General features: G+C 45.9%; 1 protein-coding gene across 1 annotated transcript in view; it reads right to left on the bottom strand.

Annotated features, from left to right (window-relative positions):
* Sh3rf1 (SH3 domain containing ring finger 1) overlaps window positions 1-18238 on the bottom strand; it is a 161587-nt gene extending 143349 nt beyond the window's left edge. The window contains exons 1-2 of the mRNA XM_057752848.1: window positions 17895-18238; window positions 15908-16394 (exon numbers count right to left, since the gene is read on the bottom strand). Of these exons, the coding sequence (XP_057608831.1) occupies window positions 15908-16300 (393 nt within the window). The 5' untranslated portion in view covers window positions 16301-16394; window positions 17895-18238. The remainder of the gene's footprint in view (window positions 1-15907; window positions 16395-17894) is intronic.
* Window positions 18239-27800: the final 9562 nt, after the last annotated feature.

The raw sequence follows: 27800 nt of genomic DNA on the forward strand, positions 1-27800 counted from the left end.
AGCTTCCCTTACAGAAAGATCCAGGGACCTCTGGAAAGTGGTTCTGACTCCCTCCCAAAGGCTTGTCTTGCACCCTGTGAAGCTTGGGTTAGGATCCAAGCATTATGCTGTCCCCTGTCACCTGGCAGCATGCACTCAGGAAGCACCCTGGACAGTCAGCCCAGGGTCCTATGACTGTAGTCTGTATGCAGGTACAAAGGTCCCTTTAAGAGACAATCTCCACCCATTCCCCCTCTCTCCCAGCTGTTCTTCTGAAGAGGCAAAAAAGTCTCCTCACCCCACCCTCTTTCTGCCTCTGTCTCTCTCTTTCTTCTAACCCTCCCCCATCTCAATAAAATCTTCACCTAAGCTCTTTCTATATGGCATAGTTGTCTGTCCCTCACCCGCCGTGGACTCTCAGCAGCCGCCAAGACCCCTCTCAGGTAAAATTATTACACTTGAAAGGTATTAAGTGTTTAGAAGATGGGCCCTGGAGAAAAGAAGGCCATTGGCAACATGCTGAAGTGGTTACAGGGGCCTAGAATCTTCCATTTGTTCCTAGACACCCCAAGGTGAAGGAGCCAATGCTCCCATGCACACCTTCCTTGGATGCTGTGCCCCCATGGGCCCTGAACAACAGGTCCAGATGATCATAGAGTGAGATCCCTGCCACAATCAGCCCAACACTGAGTCAAAATAACCCTTTCCTTTTAGGCTGATTTTCTCAAGCATGTAGGAAAGAGTTGCTGACTCGCAGGCATGGACCTAAGTCTTCTTCATTTTCCTCTAAAGAATTAAGTAATACATATCTTAAACTCCTAGAGCTATTTTTACTTTTGACCTACATCACCAGGAGTGAGGAAGGGAAGGAAGGGGAAAGAGAGGAGATGGAGGATAACCACAGTCAGAAATAGCTTATCAGAGGGCGAATTCTGCTGGCCAGACGTCACAGAACAGGAAAGGAAGGGGTCCCAGACACAGCTCTCACCATCATCTCCTGCAGAGGAGACCGACCGACTGACCCACAGAAGTTGACTCAACCAGCGTCATTCTAGTCATCCCGTGGCAGGATCTCAACTGAGCAGCAATTTATTATCACTTGGAGTCGTGAACTATAAACCGCTTGAGTACCTAAAGTGTAAGCTTGCTGTTTAAAGCAATACGGAGGGTCTTACCACATTAACATCGCAAATGCTAGCAAATTAAACCAGCAGGATCCCACACATTCTCAAGTGCGTTATTTTATAGTGCAAGGCGACATGGAACTACAAGTTCTCATTTCCAGGAAGGTAAAATGAAGGGTTCTCGTTATTGGGCAAATACTAGGTCCCAAGTACCCAAGGTTCTTTACAGTTCTTCAGTAAATAAACACACACACACACACACACACACACACACACGCATGGAAATAAGTTGCCCAAGAGCAACATAGATAACAATGTTTAGAAGTTCTGGGCGATGCTAAGTAAATCCCCTGGTTCCCTGCTTTACATTTTCTGCTCAGCAAGAAGCAGAGTTCATAAAAAATGAAACAGAGGAAGAAATCAATTCCTCAGCATCCCCTCCTTAACTACGTTCTTAAAGATTCCATGCCCTTTGGCATCTCCTTCATTTGATGAAACTTCCTTCTGTCTCCTGGGCTTGTAGACCCTAACCTCAGCTCAGGTTAACATATGGCCCTATTTGACCCAGACTGCCCCGGCTTACCCTTTCTGACTCTGCGAAATTACCAACAGTGTCCCTCCACACTCTCACAAGTGTTACCCTGTCGATGATGAGATCAATAACCAAAATCACATGCCCTCCCCCATACACGCACTGTCCCTCCAAATTCCCTCCACTCAAGCAACCAGATGCTATCTGGATGCATCCCTGGAGTTCTCGGGCCACGAACTTCATCCCAACTGCAGCAGCCTATTTCAGCGGGATCTGACTGCTGGAATCTCAGTATGACAATTTGACATAAGGATAATATTTAGCAGAACAGAAGTCAGTCGCTGCAGCCAGATGAGACTTACATGTTAAACTAGACCTGCATGGAGCTTGAGCCTAAGTCAGGCTCTCTAACTGTCTCTCTTCTCTCTTCTTCCTCCCCCCCCCCATGTACATATAGATCATCAAAAGTGCACTTAAATGTTCCTGTGGCAGACAGGAGGCTTCTAAGGGGAAGACAGAGGCTAAATATTGCTGTCTGCGGGTGACCATAAGAGACCATGTTTATCTAGGATGATGCTGAGATACCAATCAGTTTGTTCTAAATGCTCATACATACAACATACACACACCACAGAACTCACACACACAACACATAACTCACAGACAACACACACACACGATGACATAAAAGTTCAAGGGAGACTATTCAGGAACAAGAGTGATGGGAACACGAGAGGGAGGAGGTACAGCCATGAGTAAAGTGTATGCATGAAGATGTCATAATGGAGCCTATTATTTTGTGTGCCAGCTAGCTGTGTGTGTGTTGTCAACTTGGCACAAGCTAGCACCATCTGGGAAGAGGGAACCTCAACTGAGAAATGCCTCCATTAGACGGACCTGTAGGTAAGTCTGTAGGGCATTGTCTTGATTAATGATAGACGTGGGAAGGCGCAGCCTACTGTGGGAGGTGCCACCTCTGGGCGTCTTGGGTTGTATAAGAAACAACTGAGCAAGCCAGAAGGAGCAAACCAGTAAGCAGCACTCATCCCAGGCTTCTGCTTCAGTTCCTGCCTCCAGGTTCCTGTCTTGACTTCTCCCAGTGACAGGAAGTCAGAGTGTAAACTGAAATAAACTCTTCCAAGCTGTTTCGGGTCAGTGTTTTATCTCAGCAATAAAAAGCAAACCAGGACAGTTTGTACGCTAATCTAAAACATTAATTAAAAAATAAATATCCAATTTCAAAGTCAACTTTTTTCCTAGGGCTTATGTTTAAAACCTTAGGGCTACAAGAGAGTATCTCCGGTTAAGCCTCCTTTAATGAAAAGAAAGTATGGCCTACAGAAGGAAAAACACTGGCTTACAAGCACAAAGTCAGCAGACCTTCCTTAGTGCAGTTTCGTGCCTCATGACAGTTGGCTAACTTGATCAAGAACTGAATGGCCTTGGAGAGCTCTCAGGAAGTTGGTGAGGCACACCTATAAGCGTGTCAGAAACAGGGTTTCCAGACCCAAGCCACCAAGTTGGAGGAGCCCTGTCCTGAATGTGAGGAGCTCTATTCCACAGGCTAAGGACCTACAGAGAGTCAAAGAGAAACCGAGATCACATGCGGTGTGGCCATTCCTGGCTGTTGTAACGGGAGCTGTTCTACCCAACCACATTTTCTCACAGGGTACACTGGAATCATGAGCTGTATCAGTCCGTTCCCACATAGCTTAAATCAGGCATTTGTCACAGTGACAAGTAATCCCAACACAGGCCCCAAACACAGAGAATCAATGCTTCTGATACCATGTCAGTGTGTGTGTGTGTGTGTGTGTGTGTGTGTGTGTGTGTGTGTGTGTGTGAGTGTTTGGTTTTGTGGGGATTTTGTGTGTGTGTGTTTTGTTTTAGTGTTTGTGGAATTTGGAGTTTTGTGTGTATGTGTATGTAAGAAGGGGTTCCTATCTAGGAGGACAAACACACACAACCCACAGCACACAAGTATAGGTCAGAGAACATCAGCTTCCTGGAAATGGGTGACATGATGGTGACCATAAAGCGACTTCCGTCCCAGCAACATCGGTCCACACAGTATTGACACCTTGTGTAGCTCCCAATCTTCTGGATCTGTCTTATAAAAGTAGATAACAAGCAGAGTGCTGACACTGGCAAAATAAAAGTAATTAGGCCTGCCAAAAATATTAGCCTCATCAGCTCGGTCTCTCTACTGTGTGTGTCACTGCGGGGGAAGTGAGAGCATAGGAGGTGCAGGCAGGGAGTCGCCAAAGGCTGCACTTAAGACATAAGCTTAATAAAAGACAGATGAGCAAACCTACAAATGGAGTGACTGAGGAAATAAAAAATTTAAAGTTTGAAACGTAATTTTATCATATGCATTAATGCTCAAACTACGAGTTTACTTGTCTAAAGATAAAAACAACGGTAGCCGTCTCGATGGCACATGTCTATCATCCTACCAGGGATTATAAACTAAAGCAGGAGAATGCAGTTCAGGACCAACGGGGGGGGGGGGGGGGGGTCTGAGACCAACCCAAGCTGCCTAAAAGAACAACAGAAATGCAAATTATATGAGACTATTTAGTGCTAGAGTAATGAAAGGTGCTGATAAGACAGCTAATGTTCAGCTCTCAGGAAACTTGCAAAACTACCAACTTGCACAAATCCATTCTGTGGTTTCTTCCTCTAAAGCTTCGCTATGGGTCTGGGGTACAACCCCTGTGATTGGCAACACTGTCAATCTGACAGAATCTAGATGGTTAGGGAAAAGTCTCTGGGCAGCATGCCGATAAGGAGTTATCGAGATTAGGGCAGCCTCCAGGCTTGCTGTTATAGATTATCTAGATGAGACTAAATAAGGTCTGAAGATCCCTCTGAAGTAGGTGCAGTGTTGAGAGGAGCGGCGGGGCTGCATCCCCGGCACCCGGACGCCCGCATGGCCAGCTTAATGCCCTGAAATAATTACACGGAAACTGTATTCTTTTAAACACTTCTTGGCCCATTAGTTTTAACCTCTTATTGGCTAGCTCTTACATATTGATCTAACCCATTTCTAATATTCTGTGTAGTACCACGAGCTGGCTTACCAGGAAAGATCTTAACCTGCGTCTGTCTGGAGTGGGAGAATCATGGCGACTCTCTGACTCGGCTTCTTTCTCCCAGCATTCTGTTCTGTCTACTCCGCCTACCTAATTTTCTGTACTATCAGGGCCAAGCAGTTTTCTTTATTAATTAACCAATGAAAGCAACAGATAAATACAAGACCCACCTCCATCAGTGCAGCATTTCAAGGGCTGGGGTCCCCAGACTGCATAAAAGGGACAGCCTAGCAAAGCAAAGCACCCTTCCCAGTCATCATGGATTGTGATTGCACCCTTACACTGTGAGCCAACATGAGCTTTTTTCTCTGTGTAGTCCTGGCTGTCCTGGAACTCAACTCTGTAGAGCATGCTGGTCTCAAACTCAAAACATGAAGATCTGCCTGCCTTTGCCTCCTGAATGCAGGATTAAAGATGTACGCCACCACCTTTGTCAGATATTCGGTCACAGCAACAAGGCAAGTGACTAATCCATCACCTAAATTAAACTAGATATGGAACGGAGTACAGTGGCTCGCTCCTGTAATCCTAGCACTCAGAGTCTGCGAGTTCAAGGCCAGCCTGGGGTACATAGCAAGACTCTGGCTCGAAAGTGGGGAGCAGGACAAGACCTGACATACTCCATAGCAAACTCCTTTCCGCAGCACACTCACTGGTCAGGGACGGCACACTATATTTCATGTAATGAAACTGTTTCTGCTCCTTCATTCCTGGAGGATAAATTGTGAATGGTGAAAATGCAGTACATTTACACAATGGAGTACTACACAGCAGAAAATAACGACATCTTGAATTTTGCAGGAAAATGGATGGAGCTAGAAAACATCATTTTAAGTGAGGTAACCCAGACACAGAAAGGCAATCATCACATGTACTCACTCATAAGTGTTTTTTAAACATAAATCAAATAAAACCAGCCCACAATTAACAACCCCAGAGAACTTAGACAACAATGAGGACCCTAAGAGTGACATACATAGATCTAATCTACATAGGAAGTAGAAAAAGACAAGATCTCCTGAATAAAATGGGGGCATGGGGACCTTCGGGGAGGATTGAAGGGGAGGGGAAAGTCAGGGAGGGGAACAAAGAAAAATGTACAGCTCAATAAAAATCAATTTAAAAAACATAAACAAACAAAAAAACCTTTAGAGTCCAAAGGAGGCCGGGGAGATGTATCAGTAGTTAAGACATTGCTGCTCTTCCAGAGGACCCAAGTTCAATTTCTAACACCCACGTCAAATGGCTAACAACTGCCTGGGACTCCAACACCTTCTTCCAGCCTCTGAGGGCACCACATTCACAGACACACACAAGTGCATAAGCAAAAATTTAAAAATACATAAGGATTTATTTCCTTAGGCTAATCGGGACACAGTCAAACTCGATAGCCCTCGCTTTTCTGCCCGACATCGGATGTGACTTAAAAACTCATTTGCACCTACCCCTATTGCTCACTTTCTCCGTGTTTTCGCCACGCAAATCATCTCCTTAGCTGCTACTGTCAAACATCTGAACTGGCACCGCCGCTGCCTTCCGAGATACCCTAAGAGCCCACTCACATGCCTGGCTTTAAAATGGTTGTGTTTACAGTCACCCATATGTCATCATTCACAGAGCAACTGTTACCACCCTCTTGACTAGGCAATGGCAGGCACACATCCTGGAAAGGATTGGGGGACCCACAAAGAAGGGGACCTTGGGCGCAGAGGGAGACTTCCTGACATTGCTGTTTCTGAGCGCGGCATTTTTACCCTGCTTATAACCCTACTCTACTCTGCTGCTTTATAAGTGAGACTTGCCGGCTGAGTTCCTCACTCCCCTTAACCGTAATGGTCCTATTTCTACCGTAAGTACGCCTGCCTCTAACCGGTGCTGTGTAACTGAGGCTTGCCGGCTGCCTGACCCCCTCTACCTGCGCTGTGTGTACCGTCTGTCTTAGGTAAGTCTCGCAGTGTGACGCGCACTGGGTTGCTATACAGTTATGGATCCTTATCTGAAATCCTGCTACAGTGAATTACAATGGGTTCTGCCCTTTGTCCTTAAATAAAAAAGGTTTTCCATATGCTCTTATAGATTAGCTTAAACCTTATCAAATGACTGGAGAGACGATGAAGGACCAAATGGAGTAGTCGGCTGGGGGGGGGGGGGGCGGGGAGCAGTTCTTCCTGGGAGAGGAGAAAGTTACAGAAGGGAAGCCTGCGACCAGAAGTGAGGGACGCTGGGAAGCTTGGCCAAGGAGGAAAGCGTAGGGGAGGGAACAGAAGCAAGAACTGACAGACTGTCCCTTCCTGTGCCTTTCTGCGTCTCTGATTTGACCTCTCCTTCTGTGACCATTAACTAACTAAGGGTCAAGAGTCCTCCTCCTTCCCTTCCCCTCCACTGTCTTCCACTAGTTCCCCGGCTTCCGCACCCCGGCCCTTCCAGACACCGGCAGAGCAAACCAAAGTCGCAGGGCAGGGCAGCGCAGGAGGATGGGAGACAGACCAGTAAACAAACTGCGGTGTGGGAAGGTGGAAGCCAAGAGTGGGGACTGGAGCCGATGACTAGACAGAGTGGGGACGTCCCAAGAACAGAGAGGACCTCTGGCCCAAGCAGTGCTACACAGAGTCCCTTTCTTCCCGTTCTTATGCTTCCCAGTCAATCTTTGCTCCCCTTTCCCTCCTCAGTCATCCAAAGGAGGCAGGGTGACATGACATACAGTCACGGGTGCATATCCAGTGGACTATAATGTGGCTGAAGTTTCTCCTCCCATCTAATAACACCGAAGCCGTCATAAGACTCCAGTGCCCACATTACTCATGAAGCGAGTGTCAAGAGGGCTATGACACTGCCAGTCCTATTTTTAAAAATGCTCGTATATATAGCAAGTAATATGTCATAATGATAACAAACGACTTCCTGGTTTACATATTCATTTTTTTTAATCATTTTTTAGAGTGTTCTCTACTGAGAGAAAAGTTTACCGTAAAACATCTTTACCAGGGCTGGGGTGATAGCATGTAAGCAAAATGCCTGACTCACAAGTGTGAGGACCTGAACTCAATCTCCAAAACCTAAGCATGGGGCTGGAGCGGAGGCTCCGTGGTTAAGAGCACTTGATCTTCCAAAGGTTCTGAGTTCAAGTCCCAGCAACCACATGGTGGCTCACAACCATCTGTAATGGGATCAGATTTCTTCTTCTGGTGTGCATGAAGACGGAGCACAAAAAGGGAAAAAAATAATGCGGGGCGTGGTGGCACACACTTTTAATCCCAGCATTCTGGGAGGCTGAGGCAGGAGGATCTCTGTGAGTTCAAGGTCAGCCTGGTCAACAGAGTGAGTTCCAGGACGGCCAATACTACATAGAGAAACCCTGTCTCAAAAAACAAAAATAAATAAGATTTTAAAAAAAGCTGAGCATGGTGGTGCATGGATGTGATCTAGCTCTGGGGAGATGAAGACAGGCCATCACTGCGGCTCACTAGCCAGCCAACCTAACCTTCTTGGGGAGTCCAAGCCAGAGTGAGACGTGGTCACAAACAAACAGGATGGTGTCTGAATATCATCGGGGGTTGTCCTCTGGCTTCCATACATAGGCACCTGCAGTGGACACGCACACATGCAAACACATACATACAATCCACCATGTTTTTTGACTGCAACAAAAGCGCTGAATGACTGACCTCTATCCCTATGATGCTTCCAAGACAAAGTGCACAGCAATACATTTCTTACAAAGCATTTCTCATGGTTAAGCACATGGATGTAAACAGCGGAACTAAAACACCCCAGAGGCTGGCAGAGAACGGATGTCCGTCAGGCTGTTGCCCACATGTGTGAGAGCAAATACCTAACTCAGATGCCCACTTGGGGTTGGTCTGCATCCAAATACCGCCACCCCTTTATGATTATCCTTTTTCTGATTACTCAGGTTCTCATCACTATTAAGTATTAATAGACAATTAATACTTAGTTGCATAACAACACAGCCATTTACTTAGTCTCTACAAACTTCAAAACTCTTGTGCCTAGTTTCCTGTGCTTCCCCATAGACAGGATGAGTGAGTATTATCCTTATTTACCGACTGTGGGGAAACAACACTAAAATTAACAAAAATTAGTATGCACATAGAAACTGTTGAATGCGCCACTGAGGCTCTCTGGAAAGCAGCTGGCCTTCATTCCCCTGGGTCTTCCCCACACAGCATTAAGCACCTTTTGAGTGTGTCCTGTGTTGGGCTAGAAAGGATTCTGAAAACCAATGATGAAACTCTCCTGGTGGGTTCTGGGGGAGACACGGTCACTGTTTCTCGTTTGTGTGCCCACAGGTGTGCCCACCAGGCTCCCACCGACAGCTCCTAACAAAGAGCCCTGGAAAGACGCAGTGACCACAAAGAAAAGCGGAGACGTGCACGTGCAATAGGGGCTTGTGCAGTCGGGTTGATAAGGATGAAAAAGAAGCAATCAGAATGCCATAGACACATGGACAGAAATGTCAAAGAAGAAAATTAAGGTAGTATTTTTTTTAAATAAGCTTAACTCAACTCACGGCATGCCCTCACCACCATGTCCTCCTCTCCCTCGCCTGGAGAAGGTCTCTAAGTCTGCCAAGGTGCTGGACGTGTGTGCTGAAGAAATGAAGCCCAGGTGGTTGCAGTGCTGGAATCAGAGACTGCGGATCTGTAACCTTCAAAGTACACTGCTGCCTTGTCCAGTTTCATTATGACTGAGTTTTCTTCGTACTCTGCCCCCTTCTCCCCCCCACACACACATATTTCTTTTTCCACAATAAAACACTCGCAGGTAGTAAGCATGCTGAGAAAAAAACAAACAAACTTCTCCTAGCTATGACTGGGCAAAGTATTCCCCAATAAGAACAAGAAGTCCCACGTGGTACAGATGGAAAGGAAGCATTTGGAGGTACACAAACCAAAGTACAATCTCAGCTCCACCACTACCAGCTAGAAGAATCCAGACACGTTAGAAGGACTCTAGTTGTCCTTCCTACGTGTATATATGAGAGTATTGATAGAAAATGCCTTCCTACAGGTGGCTGTGGGGACACAGAGGAAGCTTGCCAAGAAATACCATTCAAGAGACAACCTCAACCTGCAGAGTGGCGTGTGGGAAATGCTCCCGTTTCTATTCATTCCTTGTTCCAGGAGGCGTGAGGTGGAGTACACGAACCTCTTTACAGTTCTCACCCCTTGGAGTAGGAATACAAAGACGGGGTGCTTCAATTATCCTCGACACACCATTTCCTGCACTAAATGTCTTGCTGGGAGCCCATTTGACTTTCAATTTTGAAGACAGAAAGAAAACCACTCTCGTCGTTTTAAGAAGAATGGAGCACGGTGACTCACAAGTGACACACTTCTATCATGTGCACGTCTCTGCGTGTCTGTTATGCACAAACCATTTAATGGAGTTGATCTGTGCTCCAACATGAAAGGATTCCACGGAGTAAAGGATCCAGCAACCCAACAAGTATTTATGTGAAAAACATACAAAGGTCTACAAGATGATCTAGAATGTTTTATATAATATATATATTATATATATAACACACAGATACAAACACTTAACACCATATACTTTTCTAACAATGAAATTTTTAAACCAAATTGTTTTTAAATTTATTTAAATACAATAAATAAATAAATTTATTTATTCTGAAATTTACGGTGTCATTTTTGAAATGATACACTCTGCCCCCAGAGAGATGCCGTTAATGCAAGAAAAACGTGACTTAAAAGCATTTCACTTTTTAAATCCCTAATAGGTGAGCGCCAAAGACTGCACTCCCTACTCCTGCCTTCTGCCACACTGAAGACCCCAGAGCCCAGGGCTACACAGATTTGTGAGGAAAAGCTCAGGGGTAAAGAACGTATGTACCAGGTATGAGGCCCTGGGTTCAACCTACATCAACACAAAAGAGAAGGGCACATCCCAGAGCCTCACCACTGAGTTCTAGGACGAAACCTAGAGAAGTCACAAGTAAGTCCATGGTAAATAAAATACAAATGTTCAAGAGAGGAAAAAAAAAATCTTACTTTTTTCTACTTCAGTTGGGCAATTCCCGAAACATCCTCACTCAAATAACCCCACTAAATATTATTCTTAGATCAAGTAAGAATTATGACAGATTCTTGCTTCCACCAATGACAGAGGCGTCAGTCCCTGCGACAGCATCTGTTCCGACCCTTTCACACACGGGCGTTGCGTGTCTAGACCACACTTGGTCCACCAGGTGTATTTAATCAGTGACCACTGAACACAAACCTTAGACAGACACTCTCCATCTTATTCCACAGCCTGCTGCTTCCCGTGAATTTTACCATTCCCCCACCTCCCATCGCCACCCCACGCAAGTGTTTTCAACAAGTCCATGTGCGGATGTCACCTTTGTCCTAACATAGTAGAGATCGCAGCACAGAACTGAATTAGAAAGCTCTCCACAGACACCTGCTGGCTCCTGGGACGCCAAATACAGTCTGGGGGCAACCTCAACCTCCCCTCTGTACCTGGAGCTTTTACTCCAAGACCCTTCCTTCAGTTCCCGTCTTCTGGCTTTGTTATGCAACGCCATAGCAACGGTGTGTCCAGCCTCCCCAAACTCAAGTCACAGAGGGGAGATGGGAAAGGAGTCCTGCTCCTTGCCCGATGTGTTCCTTCTCCTACAAAACTTTCTGTTTGGCACATTGTCACGTGAGTGCCAATCTTCTCTTGAAATCCCTGCCTAGCTTATGAAACTATACCAGGCAATCTGGCCAGCTGAAGGGGTAGAGGGAACCTAAGTAACTTCTCACGGGTTCCATGGCAGAAATAAAGACGTAAGTGGGCTGGGGGGACCATGGCACGTCTCTGTGGGCAACCAGGACTGATTGGGTTGGCAGGAGAGCGACAAGTCGGTCACTCAAGGGGATGACTTTAGAAGTGGGTACTTGGCCTCTGCCATAAAATACCACAGACTAGACAGCTTCAACAAAACAAGGCTAAGGTTTGGGAAGACGGTTTCTTCTCGTGCTTCTCCACTTAGCTCGTGGTCTGTCGCCTTCTCTGTGTGCTTTCCCATGGCCTTTCCTCTGTGTCTCTACAGGCTATGATCTCTTCTGCTTAAGGACACCAGTCACACTAGATTATGGCCACTCATGCGGCCTCATTTTACCCACCTTCACCACCCCTTTAAGGGTCCTATCCCCACACAGAGCCACATTCTGAGGTACTTGGGGCTAGTACTTCCCTACAGAGCCATATTCTGAGGTACTTGGAGCTAGTACTTCCCCATACAGAGCCACATTCTGAGGTACTTGGGGCTAGTACTTCCCCACAGAGCCACATTCTGAGGTACTTGAAGGGAGCACTTCTACAAGAGGAACTTTGGGTGACAGAACCCCCAGCCGCTACAGATAACATGAACAAGGACACAAAGGAACACAACTGCAGCCATAAGGAATGAAAGCACACCTGGCATCTCCAGCAGGAAGGACGTCTGTGCGCCACATCTAGATGTCCCTCTCTGTTCACGGTCTCACGTCTGGATTTCACCTTTAACCCTCTACCTGTTCTAAAGCCTGACTCATCGCTGCTGCCCCAATGATCCATCCGTGGCCCCTATTCACTCTCAGGTTTGAAGCCTCGTCTAGGTCACCGTCCCTGTGACTGGCTTAGTTCACATTCACCTTCCGTCAGTTCTCCTGGGAGACAAGCGCCTCTTGCTCTGTAAGCCAATGTTTTCAGAATGCTCCTCCCTTCTGCCCCTTCCTCTGCCCAGCCCCCATTCACACTATCATCATTAAGATCTCAGAGCAAACACCTCTCCCCTGAAGAAGCTTTGAGGGCCTCACATATGAGCATCCTTCCCTTCACCCTGAGCTCAGGCCTCTCCTATCCCCTCCTGCAAGCTCCTGAGTTCTGGGCATAGACCTTGCTGTGTTTATTACACCCCTTCATTGCCGCAATGCTGTTAATCTCTCCCCCAAGCCTGACCACACACTCTGAAATTCATGAGCAGAACCCGTATCTGGCGTCCCCATCATCATCTTCCTGGCATTCTAGAAGGCTGGGGCTTAAGTTCACGGCTAGCCTGAGCTACATAGCAAGCTCACCTTAAAAATAAAAAAAATAAAAATAATAACAACAATAACCAAACCCAAATGACTACAGAAAGCAGAAGTTTATCCTAGTAGGTTACGATTCTATAGAAATGACTTAAACATATTTAATTTTCTACATCATCCCTATGTGTGTGTATGTGTGTTGATATACACATATTCATCAAGTAAAATATATATGTATACTTTAAGGATATATGAGCAGACAACAGTAATTGCCAATAGGTACACCTTCCACCCACTGAAACAATATCTAGTCTCCTCCTGTGGTTCATTCTCCTGCTTGACTCTGGCCAAAACCCACCAGGAATTCTTTGCTTAAACTAAAGAGCTGGCAGGGCTCATGGTGACTCCGATCCAACAGGGACTCCATCCCTCTTCTAATAAGCAGGAAACACTAAAATTCTGGAAATAAGATGTGGGTCACACATTGGAAGTATTTGAGTCTGCTGATAACACTGAATCTATCGGCTAGCAACATAAGGAAGCCACATGGCCACAACCTCCCCAGGAACAACCTGGCACATGTTCTCACCTTCAGCTCTGCACAGCCCGTGAAAACGGGCTCAGGGCACCCCTTGGCTCTGTCAGAACATCTAAGCATAAAGGATGAATGTTTGCGATGTATTATTGTTGTTCACCTTGGGGAAGTATCCAAAGGGGCACAGTACATCTCCATGCGGTAAAGTGGCCAGTTTGTGACTCTGTAAAGTGGTATGTTCCGGGGATCTTATTCTATACATATGAAGCCGCAGGTGCTTTAAATACTTGAAAGCAAAAGGCACTAGTAAATGCAGAAGTAACCCGGAAATCAGTGTTTCTAACACCGATGACATCATTTACTTCAGACTGAAGACTTTCACTTGTCAGTTTTTCCCTACCCCCACTCTCTACAAAGTCCTCAAGAACTTTATACGAACTCATGAGGCTCAAGTTCAAGTTCATACGTGCTCTTCTTTGCAAACTGTTTGTCAGATGCCAAAGAAAAACAGGAAGCAAACTGGGAATCATATAAACCAGAAAAGTATTATCAACACGATCAAAACCTCCAAGTATCCAAGAAAAGTGAAAGCCAGTTTTGAAAGTGCAGCAAGTCAGACCCAGGACCGCTTGCAGTATTTCCTAGCCGATGTCTATGTGGGAAAGAACATTTGAGAGCCATGGGCTGCGGCCTCTCCTTAAGTTCCTCCTTATCAGCAATCAGACATTCACTGCATTCCTCGCAACAGGTAAGGCAACAACTGGGACACTCCTATTCATAGCCAGAAGGCACTCCAGGTCTAATTAACAGGAAACAAAAGTCCTCCGAAGACGCAAATCTGCTCCTTCCTTACGGTAAGCAGACCTGGCTCCACGTCTCAGAAATGATCAACTTGACCACTCGTTATGGGATTAAAATATTCACAAGCACGTATGTAGTAATCAAAGTGTCAGGAAACGGTACCATACGAGAGATCTAATAGTTTCATACATAGGGCTCCAAATAAGAAAGCCTTCCCAAAGGCAGGCTCATGCCTGTAACCCCAGACTTTTAGGCTGAGGCACCAGCATGACACTGAGGCCAGCCTGGGGTATACAGTGAATCCCAGGCTAGCCTAAGTTATAGAAAGAAGAGGAAAGGAAGGAAGAAAGCCATCCTAGGTCAATTAAAAAAAACATATTAATTATAAATCATGGATATGAATCAAAAGAAATCTGGGCGCCTAATGATAAAACTGCTTTCCAGTAATATATAAAGAGCTCGAGGATTAAGATACTCTATAATTTTCATCTAGTGATGTAAATATTCTTCATCATTTATATCACTTGCAAGGATGCGCTGTCTGGCAGCCACAGGTGTGAGTTTATACCTCGCAGCGCCATCCCGGTGGATAGCTCTTCATTAAACGAAAAGTCATCAGTGCTGACTATAGATCTGTAGGTGAGAAAAATCTCAACCAGCTTAGCTGTTTTTTAAAAAGACTGGAGCCTGGAGAGATGGCTCAGTGGTTAAGAGCACTGGCTGCTCTTGCAGAGGACCCAAGTTCAATTCCCCGCACCCACATGGCAGCTCCCAACTGCCTGTAACTGCAGTGCCAGGGGGCCTGATGCCCTCTTCTGTGCTCTATGGACATCAGGCCCACATGTGCTGCTTGCACGCCTGTGCAGGCAAGACACTCACACAAATAACAATTTTTGAAATCTAAAACAATAAAATTTTAATGGATTATAAAATCTATTCAGCCACCAAAAGTAGGGTCAATTATCAAAATTGCTCCTTCCAACCAAAATGGAGTGAGTCTCATTAGCCGATGTCAAAGACTAGGCCTCCTCTTAGGAGAAACAACGAAAGCCCATCTCACTGGGGAACCATTAAGTGAAACGTAATTCCTACTCGTTTAGAATCTTCATTTACAAAATGAAGTTGCAGTAAAGGTATAGATATTTAACTTCACCTAAAACTGTTTCGGCCCAACGCCAAGGGAAAAAAAAAACCATTTTGCTGGAAGTATTTCATTTGACTCCCTACAAAGCCCAGCACGCAGCTAGATGGAATAGCATAGTCCTACGTGACGTTCTGTTGCTACAGCAACGGAGCTGCTACCTGTGGCCGTGATTTGTTAAAAATTCCTCCAACCAGTATATTTTGTGTTGTGCATTCATAAAACCAACAGAATGGCTCTCAGCAGCACAAAAATCAAGGCTTGCGTTCTTACCTGTGGTTTGCTCGTATGCATATTTACTGGATAAACATACACATGAATACACACCACACATACAGAGGATTCTCCCAATGCCATCAAAAGGAAAAGACCATACCAAATTTTCCTAGACAAAATTAAAAGGCTGTCATTCACATTGCATTTGGTACTTGCTTCCTAAAAACGCATCCTACCAGACAATAGAGACTATCAGAGAAGATTTTAAAAACAAGATTTATTTTTGCCATATCCAGTCTCATTTCAAGAGAAAATGAGATCCTGGGGTTTAGTCTCCTATCTGCCCAGGTAGGTGTGGCCTCTTGAGCAATGAGCTAAGAATAAAGAACAGCTGTGGTCATCAACACCTGGATTCACCCAACTGCCTGGACAGGCTACTCACCCTCACTGGGGGGCTCCAGGCTTGCACCCGAGGCTGCTGCCCACACTGGGAGCTCGGCAGGTCTTTTGCGCCACAATTAGCCACAGTGCTGCCCTGAGCCCTTAATGCGTTGGTGCAGTTGGTCCCGCTGCCCCCACCAGGGCCAGGTTTCCAAGGCCTCTGCTTGATGCCATCCAGAAGTCTGACCAGTAAGATATTACTGGGGAGCTCCTCGACGCCAGAGCCAACAAGAGTCCTGCACTCGGGACATCTGAGTTCATTCCGGGAACCCACAATCCCCAGCAAACAGCGTTTGCAAAACGTGTGCTGGCAAGGTAAGACTTTCGCAGAAGCATCCAGGCGTTCTAGACACACAGGGCACTCCAGAAGGTCCAACAAGGCAGACTCATCCATCGTGATCTCCTTTACTGAGAAAAATGCTTCAAAACGTTCATAGTCGTGCACGGCCCTTAAAGTGATTCATGTAACATCCATTTCAGACTTTGCTCTGGAGTTATGAGGAGAGAGGGAGGAAAGAGAAAAATGAGTGTTGTTATCTGGGGGAAAAGTTCACAGTGGAGCCAAGAACCAGAAAGTACACAAAAGTGCTTCCTCTGCATGGTGTAGCTTGGCTTTGGAATGTGGTTTCTGAACTCCAAAGTCAACAATTAAAAACAAAACAGGCTTCTTAAACGATTGTGAATTAATCCCTTAAGATATCTAGAACTTCACTGGGCAGAAATAACGAGCAAGCAATAAGCAGGACTTATGAGAAAGCAATAAAGGTTTGATATCAGCTGCCTAATGAAGTCTTCAACTTGGTGGAGAAGCTAAGCAAAATCGACTACGAAGTTTCCTCTAAAATAATACTTTTAAATCAACGACATTCCCAATTTTTAAGCCACATTATGGTTTAAGAAGCCATGCCTTGGGTGATCCTTGTGGAAAATGACCCCAATATTAAATACATATGTTTCTTTCCTGTCTGAAAAATAGAACATCTTAATCTTATCCAACACCCCCCCCCCCGAAAAAAAGAGCTGATGGTGGGTAATTCTAAAAGATATAACCAAGGATTGCTTGAAAATAGTTAAAACATACCCACCCTTCCCGGCAGAGCTGACAAACTCTGAAACAGATTTCTGAACGGCTTGTCCTAATCCCATTCAGAAAATCTTGCAAAATGATCACCAAGAATTCGCCGATGGAATGCTGGCCTGAAAACTCTGGGTAGAATCTGAAAAACGGGCCATTCAGGAGTGGGGGGTTGGAGAAAATATCTGAAGGTTCGTCTCTGTCCCCACAACCACCACCTTAATCAATGTTTAAATGTGGAAGTCTAAAGGAGGTGAGAGGATTTGGAGGCTGCATTAACAGCTGTTCCCGGCTAGTCGGTTCTAGGGAGAGCCAGGGTGCGCCCCTCTTCCCGCGGTGGGGCACAGGTAGTCCCCGACCACCAGCATGGCGTGGTGCTCGCCTCAGACACATCCCGGAGCCAGGTGTCGTCAACCGGGGACAGGGAGGACGGTCCCGGGCTGGACATGAGCCTGTGGCCGGGTCCCTACAGGAACAGGGGATCTCGCCCAAACGCCTCCTCTAAAGCCTCCTTTTAGGTCAAATCCAGGACAAAAATCGCCCAACACGGATCTCTGGAAGTTTTCAAGGACTTAAAGAAAAATAAAGATGCAGCCTAAGTTGGCGAAAGTCAGCGCCACGGACTGGGAGTGCGGCGGGAAGCAGAGCAGTGACCCCGCGGGGATGAGCTCAGCGACAGTCCCTAGAGACTGCCATCCCGGAGGCAGGAGGCACAGGGCTGCGTCCGGGGAGAGGGCGGCCCTGAGGCCGGGCAGTTTCGGAGGAGGCGAGTGAGGCCGCAGGGCTCGTTCCCGGCAGGTCCTGGGGAGCCAGGAGTGGAAGCGCGGGGGACCGGCCCGCGCGCAGGACCGGGATGCGGCGACCACCGGCCACCACCCCGCGCCCTGCGTCCCCGACTCGCCGCGCGCCCTACCTCGCGCCTCGGCGGCTGGTCTTTGTTCGCGGCCCCGCAGCGCCGGCAGATGCGACCCCGCCGTGCCCGCCGCCCGTGTGGCTCGGCCGCCGCGGTGGCACCGGGAGCCTCCTTGCTGCCGCCCCCCTCGCGCGCGCTCACACAGCACGCCACCGCCGCCGCCGCCTCCCACCCGCCCAGCGAGGAGGGCGGGGGAACACGACGCGGCCAAGAAGGCGGAGGCCGCGCGCAGCGGGCGCCCGGGGCTGGAGGGCTGCGCCACAGCGCCACCCGCCGCTCGGGGACCCGCGTGGGACCCCCGCAGCAGGCGGCGGCCTCAGAGACAGTAGCCACGGGAGCGGAGCTCGGGGAACCGCGCCGTCACCCCGAGGACGCGCGCCTGGAGCGATTGGAACTACCCCGGAGGAGGGCGGTGGGAGTGGCGCCGAGGGGACCAGGAAGAGGCTGGGACAAGGGCGCCCTGCCGGCCTCGGGCTCCGCCTGTCCGGTGCCTGGAGACCGAGTCTTGGCAATGGCCAGGGTCAGGGAGGGAGCGGCCCTGGCGGGAACGCTTTACTCGACGTGCACGCTCCCTGTGGAGATGCACACAGAGAGAAGTGGGACTCCCGTAGTTCTGGGGTCCAAGCTGCTGACCACCCTGTGGATCCCCGGGGCCTCCTCCTCCACCCAGCATTGAGCCCCACATCAGTAGCAGCCTGGGACACAAATCCAAGCAAGTTTGAAGAATTGCTGATCCCAAAATTCTAAACGAGAAAGAAAAAAAAAAAAAAAAAAAAAAACTAGAAAAACTGGTGTGCTATAAAAGCCGGTCTTGGGTAGGCTCTTCCCTACCTGCCTAAAATGGGGTGAATGCAAAGTTTGACCCAGGTGGGCCGGTGCCTTGAAGCTGGCTGGGAGGCACCTCTTTCATCTGCGCCTTGGAGGGAGACATCACCATCACTGTAATCTGTTTTTGTTGCTCCAAGCGCACACCTGTATACTCTGAAGTGTGGGCTTGAAAAACGTGGTGTCCAAGGGTGTGTGTGTGTCTAGGCCTGTTTGTCAAACTTATTTCAGAAATAAGTTAAAATGTTGTCGAAGGGTGCATGACTTCGTTTACACCGACTGTCAGTTTCCCAAAAGTTACTTTTAATAACTTTCCTCAAAAGTGAGCAGAAACTAGGCAGGAAAAAAAAATGAGCGAGCAAGAAAGGGCTGCAAGAGATTATGCAAGAAATTCCTGCCAGGCCACCAACCAAGCAGACAGCTTGAAGAGGAATCTCAGGTTATCAGTTAGTCTCTAGCTAGAGCCACAGCTAAACCATTTGAGATAAATGAGGATCATTTAAGTTAAGAAAAAAAAATTTTAACAAGTAACAATTATCACTCACTTTAAGCTAGGCGCTGTGCTAAACACTTATACATATTAATTCAATTCTCCCAGCAGCCCTTTATGTCAGCCTGCCTCAACTTTGTTCTAGAGAGATTAATATGCCAAGAATTATACTGTATGAATGCCAAAAATAATTGCCCACTTCCTTTTCGGCTAGAAGGGAAGACATATGTGTGTGGAGTGAACTGAGAAAGACAAGGGGGGGAAATGGATGAATAGAACAAGGGGGCAATACAATCACCTACAAACACAGCACTCTGAAAGTGACTGTTTGGCCCAGTGAGCGCTGCATTTGGAGCTAAGAAGATGAAGGCCAAGCGGACTGGAAAATCATAGTCAGAAAACACTCATTTTGTAGTTATTAAAACTGAAGATCAGATTGGGTGACTTCCCTACATCCTGCAGGAAGACTCAACTCCATTCTCCTGACTCTGAGACCAGTGTCCTTCCACCTTTCCAGAGATCTCAGCTTTGTCCTCACCGTTATCTCACCCACCACAGGCAAACTAGAGGCCACATCGGTGTTTCTTCCAAGCGAAAAGGAAAACTTCATCATATAATTAATCTGCTGCACTACTTACTTTTATATAGTGGTGGCCATATACCAGACAGAAACCATCTAAATGGAGAGAAGCTATTTTAGCTCACTGTTTCAGAGGGTTTCACCATGATTATTGTCCCCAAGCACTGGCACAAAGCATCACTGTGGTAGAGAGTTGTTCACCTTTTCACACACAAGAAGCTGAGAGAGAACTCAAAAAAGGGACCAGGCCAAGATACAGCCCCCCATGAACAAACGCCCAGTGACTACAGCTTGGCTCTGCTTCCTTCTTGGCACCTTCTCCAATGAAGGGATTCATACACTGATGGGAATCTGTCACCTTCCCAAAATACAAGAGTTAACAACAGAGACCTCAATGTAGGAGCCTACAGAGAGATCTTATATTCGAGCAGTAATGTCTCAAAATCTAAAGGAAGTTTATTTCTTATTTCCACCTGTTTGGGTTTTTAAGTTTGTTTTGTTTGTTGTTGTTTATACAAAGTCCCACTATGTAACCCTGGCAGGCCTAAAATTCATGAAGACTCACCTGATGGCCAGGTGTGGCCAACTAAAGACAACGTTTCCCAAAACTGACATGATCAAAGAGAGAAGTACATGCCTTCTGGAAATATTACCTGAGATGTAGCTATGTTCCTTGAACGCCCTGGTGGATTCTAGCTATGGCTTTGGAAACAGACATCTGCTAGCGTTGCTCTGTCAAAGGATGTCTTCGACACGTGGCTTTAATTTCTTGAGCCATTTTCTGTCAAATAGGAAAAAGTGTATTAGGCTGATATGACATCTGACGTTGGTGAGAAGATTGCAGGTTCATTGTAATCTGTATGAAGGGATCTTTATCATTAACAGCTAACATTGCAGCTATACCCGTGACTCTCTCTTCCCACATTTAAAAATGTCATGGCCTGAAAGTCCTATGGGGGGAATTGAGAGGGGAAGGGACAGTGAGGCCAGAAAAGCATGCTCATCTTGTTTCTGGGAAGGGAGCATGGAGAAAGAATGTCTGCTATGCTGGCGACCTGAGAGGCTTTGAGCAGATACATGAAAAATATAAACACACTTGGTGACATAATAATGACGGCTTCTTATCCTCCAAAGACTTCAAAGTCTTCTCATGTATATTATCTCATTTATCTTCTCAGCATCCCGCCAAAGCAGCAAGACATATAATTATCCCCGGGTTTCAGATGGGAACGGGGAAGGGGGAGGACTAGAAAATCTTTTGCCTCTAGTGTTAACTCAAACCAGACCTGTAAATTCCCAGTCTCAAGTGCTCTGATAAAGCTTAGTGTAGTGCTTACATCTTTTTAATGCACATACATGTGTCTAATCATTTTTCTTCAAATTTTGCTCTTCCTCCAGTTGTCATGATACTGGTAAAGGATTGCAGCGTGTATCCAGTTGTTCCAACTAGAAATATAGAGGCCACCCTTGATCCCCCCTTTGTCTGTCTACCTCTTTCCTTAAACACGCCTACTATCACCTGCCTGCCCAAACATATTTCAAGTCTACCTACTGCCCTGTGCCTTCTGTTATGGCTCGGATGTGGTTTGTTCTCTCCAAAACTCACGAAGTCTGGTCTTTGATATAACAGCCCTGAAGGACCTTTAACAGACCTTTGAGTCATGACTGAATTAACGGCACTCTAAGGGGACTGAGATAATCCTGCAGGATTAGCTACCCCATGAGAGTGGATGCTATAAGTCAGCCTTGTCCCTTTGTGTCCCATGCTCAGATGCAGCACACGCCTTACCAGAATCCATGAAGATAGCTGGTCTCTGCTCCTCCCATCATCCAGAAACATGCGCCCAAATAAATCTCTCCTTTATAAGTCCTCCGGGGTCTAGAGAGAGTTCAGTCGGTAAATCGCTCACTGTAAGCATGAAGACTTGGATTCAACTCCCAGGACCCATGTTTAAAAATAAGTAAATAAATAAAATCCATACGTAATGGTGCATGGTACTAAAACCAGCACCAGGGAGGAGGAGACAGGTAGATGCCTGGAGTTCGGTGGTCATCCGACCTCCTTGGTGAGTTCAAGGCCAGTGAGCAACTCCATCCCAAAAGAAGGGGACCCTGGAGGTTTTCTCTGGCCTCCACACACAGAACGTGTGCACACATACCCACGAACTCACACGTGAGCTCATGCAAATGCTAGTAAAACCAAGCAAAGCGCCCAATCTCCACTGTTCTGTTAGAGCAACAGAGCATAGACTAGGACTCCGTCACACCTTCGTTTAAGCCACTGTCACCTTTTATCTCTGCCCTTCTAACCAGCTCGCTCCTTCCATTTTCGTTGCCATGGCTTGCCCTGACTGTAGTGATATCTCAGAGCAGGCTACAGAAGATGGACAGCGCGATGTCACTTCCTTGCTCAGACTCATTTATTTCTTCCCTTCAAAAGCAGAATGAAAAGTGAGCATCTTCCCTTCTCTCAGACCTTATGCCTCCGTATTCCACCACAGCGCTCCATTTCTCTTCTTCATGGCACTTGGCTAATCCCCCTCTTCTCTGTTTATTGCCTGCCTTTGTCTGAACATATGAAAGCTTCCCAGAGCACAGGCTGGGGCTGTCTCCGTTACCGTTAGAGCTTTGACAGCCAACTCATAATGGCGATAAGTAATTCTTCGCTGAGGAATCAATCCACTAGGGTTCTATTTAGTGCTATCCTGAGGCGATGTATGCATATGTATGTGTGAATACATATGGATGGATGGATATATGTGTAGTTTTTCACTGTCCTATAGATGGGAAATCAGACAGGCAATATCCCCAGTTTCATTAAGCATCTTTATCATACTCTTTCCATCAATAAACAAATGACACTTCCTCTTCTATTTCATAGTGAAACTGAGGGAACGGCTAAATGAATACCAGCTCTTTAATACAGACTATAAATTTAATGTCAGTTTATCTTCATGTTAGGTCTTAGTTAGCAATGTATTCATCTTAGTACCTTAGTTCCTCAAACAAGCAAGAGAATGCTGTTACCTCAATGTTTCTTTCTCTAATCCCTCTTCTTCATCCTTTTATCCAGAGAGATGATGCTTATCTGGGATGCTTAAAAAAAATCTTCATTGATTCTTCGTGGATTTTATATTGTGCATCTTGATCCACCCATCTTCCTGTCACCCCAAAACCTCCCCTCCAAAACAAAACAAAATTTAAAAGAAAAACCAAAAACGAAACCAAACAAACAAAGCAAAAAGAAAAAAAAAGAAAGGAGAGAGAGAAGAATGTCACCATGGAAGCTGTAGTGTGGCCCAGGGAGTTACACAGGTCATCCTTTGGCCCTTTCATCTCCCCTCGAAAGCGTTCACTGTCATGAGTCATTGGCTGCTGCTACATCATCAATAAAGGACTCTCACTGGGGCTCCTCTTAGGTATTCTGTTGTTGTCCTGTGTCATGGAGAGCCTGCTGTTTTGGATCTACAGGCCTGACCCCTTCGCCTGCTCCAACAGTACATAGATGAGGTAGATGTTAGGGTGGGTCAACCCACAGCCCTGATTTTGGGCCTGGGTGGTAGCTGGGTTGGTTAGTCTACCAGCTTTCTCTAGTGGGATATTATTTGTGTTTTAATAAATAAAGCTTACCCGAAAATCAGAGGGCAGAACAGCCGCACTAGTCAGCCATACAGACCAAGGAGTAATGGTGCACACATTTAATCCCAAGACTCAGGAGACGGGGCAGACAGATCTCTGTGAGTTCAAGGCTACCCTGGGCTACACAAGATTTATCCAGAAACAGATCCAGGTGGTGATGGTTCACACCTTTAATCCCAGCACGAGGGAGTTGGAGACAGGAGCTCTATGGCTGGGCAGAGAGAGGAATATGAAGGGAAAGAGACAGGAAATCACTGGAGTGTGGAGTCTGAGGATTCATGGAAACAGGATCTCTCCCTCTCGGTCTAAAGATTTGCTAGAGGTAAAAGGTATCTCTAGTGGATGGATAGTTTATTTTCTGAGCCTCAGGTTGAACCACAATATCTGTATCTGGGTTTTTATTATTTGTGCAACGGCTTTCCCTCGGGGGGGGGTCCTTCTTAACTTCGCCAACCTTCCTATCCTAATTCCTGCCCTGCTCGTAGATCTACTTAGATAATACCAACTTGCCCAGGCCCATTGCTTCAAGTTACTTGACTTTTTAAAAGATTCTTTAAAAGAAAATTTAATTATTTTCATTTCATGTATACACTGTTTGCCTGCTTGTATGCATATACACCATGTTGTATGTAGTACTCACAGTGACCAGAAGAGGGCATCAGGTCCCCCAGAACTAGAGCTGTTTTAATCCACCATGTGAGTACTGGGAAAGAAAACCTAAGTCTTCTGGGAGAGCAGCAAGTGCTCTTAACTGCAGAGCCAGTTCCCAGAGTACTTGCTTCATAGAGGTTAAATCTAGCACCACCCACTAACTAGGTGACCTTGGAAAAGTTTCTAAGTCTTCTGTGCCTAAATGTCCTCTGTAGAAAGGGCATGAGACCACCTCAAAGGGTTGGAGCAACTGTATGCAAATTTTTTTAATGTTCAGAATTACATCCAGCGTAAGTGTTATTAAGTGTGGAGATTTTAATAAGAATTCCCCCATAGACTTGAAGGCTTGGTCATGAGGGAGAGGCAGTATTTGGAGGTGAGACTTGAAGTGTGTCACTGGGTTTCAAACACTCAAGCCAGGCCCAATGTCTCTCTCTTCCTGCTCCCTGTGGATCCAGACATTGAATTCTCAGCTATTCCTCCAGCGCCATGTCTGCCTGCCCTCTACTATGCTTCCCACCAAGACAGCAAGGGACTAAACCTCTGAAACTGTGAGGCAGCCCCAATGAAATGCTTTCTTTGATAGGAGTTGCCATGGTCATGGTGTCTCTCAACAGCAACAGAATACTGACCAAGACAATGAGCAATAGGCTTAGGGAATTATTTCCCCCTTTTTTGTTTGTGTTTTTGAGAAGAGACCTTGTTATGTAACTAGCCGTTCAAGGCTAGTTCTATTGAGTTCCTCAGTCTCCCAAATGCTAGGATTAGAGGAGCCCACAAAAAAAAAAAAAAAAAAAAAACCTCCAAATAGCTTCCATTTTTATTGAAGCCGTAAGTCTAATCTCTGTTGACTAAATGACTACAGATCGATTTTCTGAGTTTAAACTTCCTTATTTATACCAATGGATATATTATCTACTGTAAATTCACGATCTATTGGATGATATATAAACATTCTTCCCAGCATTAAGAGTTTATTTCCATCCTAATTGCACCAGGGGCAAAGCAGTCCCGCTTGTGAGAACCCACAGGGCCATGAGGTGCGGCAATTATCAGGTAACGGGGCTCTTAGAGTTAGACAGACCCAGAAAGGCTATTTTGGTCTGCAGAGGTGGGAAGATGGCGCCGACTTCACTGTCTGGTGAAAACTCTGAGCAGATGGAGTTTTTATAAGCACCTCTTCCCATGGATTTCAGTTCAGTCAGAAAGGAAGTTGGGGAGGGGGGTGCTAGGAGAGAGTCAAGCGAGTGAGTAGGAGGCAGCCGAACTGCTTCTTCTGCCAGCCAGCCTTTCTGAAACAGGTCTGAACATTCGGGGAGCTGTGTTTGACAGCAGCATACCTGGGGAGAGTCGGAGTTCTCCAAACTGACTAAGTCTAACCCAGCGAGCCTCCGGGGAGGGTACCTAGGGTTCAGCTCAGTCAGACTCACTTATGGAGCTCATTAAACGTTTGTTCCGATGCCTCGGCTTCATCGCTGGAGTAGCTCCAGCCTGGCTTCAAGAGTCGGGTGATTTTAACATAGGTGATGCTGGGAACGCCAAGTGGAGAAACACGAACGCAGAGTCCCCCAGGAGCATCACTGGAGAAGGAAGTCAAGTGCTGAGCAGCGGAGCTAGACCAGAAAGGACTATACAGCGCCTGGGCTTTGTTGAGAAGGCGTTGGAGTCTTGGAACGAGGGGTTTGCCAAGAAAAATAAGAGTAATTGAGTGCTATTACCTCCTTTGATTCCAGCCTGCATCTGTGCTCTGCTCATCTTCAGCCGCTGCTATCTTGTCTTAGTAAAGGTTGAACACACATGTGAAGGAATCTTTTCAGGGGAAGCTAGAATACTGGCCTGCCCAGAGAGACACACATTGCTGGACACAAGCTCACGCCAGGGCTCTGAAAGTGCGTGGGAGCCACATACAGCAAGCCTCAGAAAATAATTTTGCTTAGTACTATTAAATTACAAAGAAAACATTTCCCTAATATATTTTCAGTTCCAAGTTCACTTGAAAATAAAATTAACCTATGTGAGAGAAAAATAATAGGATTTCTTCATTTCTATTAGAAATACTTTATCTTGTCAAATCCCATTATTACTTGAAAAGTTGAATCTTTGAAGGAGACTTTTTGCTTCCAAGAAAATGTCACCTAATCCGAGCTATTAGAGAGAAAGTCGATAAATATCCATCGCTTTATCATCTTTGGGAAATGAAATTTCATAATCTTCCCTGGTAAACTGTCTTTTTATATTAAGTATTATTTATCAGCCTTCTTTCTTTCTGATAAAATTTAAAGATAAATGTAGACCTTTCTAAGGCCAGAGAGTAGGTTGCTTAAAAACGCACACACATAGAGAAAATGCAAGAATGCACTAGAGAAGCAATAGGTAGGAACCAGGGCTTCTTGATTTTTAGAAGCTTTTTTGTTTGTTTAAATTAGGCAGGGGAGGGTGTGTGCAGGTGCCTGCCAGTGCCCGATGTGGTACCAGATCCCCTGGAACTGGAGTTGCTCAGAGAGAGAGAGAGAGGGAAAGAGAGAGAGCAAGAGCTCACTGTGTATTCCTGGCTGGCCTGAATCTGAATGCAATGTGTCGGTTCTGCTGGCCTGGAGCGCTTGGAAATGCCCCTGCCTCTGCCTTCCAGGTACTAAGATTAAAGGTGGACTGCCACACTGGCCCTCTCTCCTTTTTGCTTTCCGTCCTTCCTCCTTTCCTTCCTTTTTAAAAGATATTATTACGGGAAAGTTGTGGACGTTATCAGATTGTCCACCCTAAGTTTGGGGTAAAATAAAGCAGAAACCTATATTCTGTCTTGTCACAGGAGAAAAGGTCTCATCGGAACCTTTTGCTTTGTTATAATTAACTCTTCACCTCAGCTTTTTCTTGATCCTAAATAAAGCACGTGACTATCCATACACGCTAGCCCACTAATGACACTTCACTTCAGCCACATTTTCCTGAAAACTAGCCTGAGGTCATTATTTTTCTGCATTTTTTGAAATAAATTTTCTTATTTTTTTTCTGTTTCTTGTTCCCCTCAAACAACCTATATTACAAAATCTTACCACCAGCATTTACCTTATTCCTCAGAATTTCTGGTCTTCCAACCTGTAAGGCAGTGGTTCTCAACCTGTGGGTTGCAACTCTGTGGGTTGGGCGATCCTTTCACAGAGGTTGTTTAGGCCGTCAGAAAACACACATATTTACATGATGATTCTTCACAGCCGCAAAATCACAGTTATGAAGTAGCAACGAAAATAATCTCATAGTCGGGGGTCTCCACAGCATGAGGAACCATATTCAAAGGCCACAGTGTGAGGAAGACTGAAAACCACATGTACATCTCTTGAAATTTCATGGAATATATGAACTAGGCGGGCAGATAAAGCATAAGAGGGCAATTTGAAAATCATTTCTTAAAGCAATCAGCATAATTTAAAAAATAAAATTTTCGTCATGATTTAATGGCACATAAACTAACCTAATAGACTATCCGATAAGTTTATTATGAAGCACTCCCTATGTGTATTGTATGTAATAAAAATACCGAAAACCTCATCACAGAATGCAGTAATGGTTACGGTACTGAGTGAAACTTAGAGCAATATAGAAAATAACGTTTGATGATTTCCCTCCAAATAATCTCTTTTCCTTGTGATTCAAATGAGCGGCTATAGAATTTTGTTTTGTTTCCTTTAATCAAAATTCAGGATGTTAACAGTCCAGTTGACAATCT

The sequence above is a fragment of the Chionomys nivalis genome, chromosome 20 (assembly GCF_950005125.1).
Source record: "Chionomys nivalis chromosome 20, mChiNiv1.1, whole genome shotgun sequence".
Taxonomy (NCBI): domain Eukaryota; kingdom Metazoa; phylum Chordata; class Mammalia; order Rodentia; family Cricetidae; genus Chionomys; species Chionomys nivalis.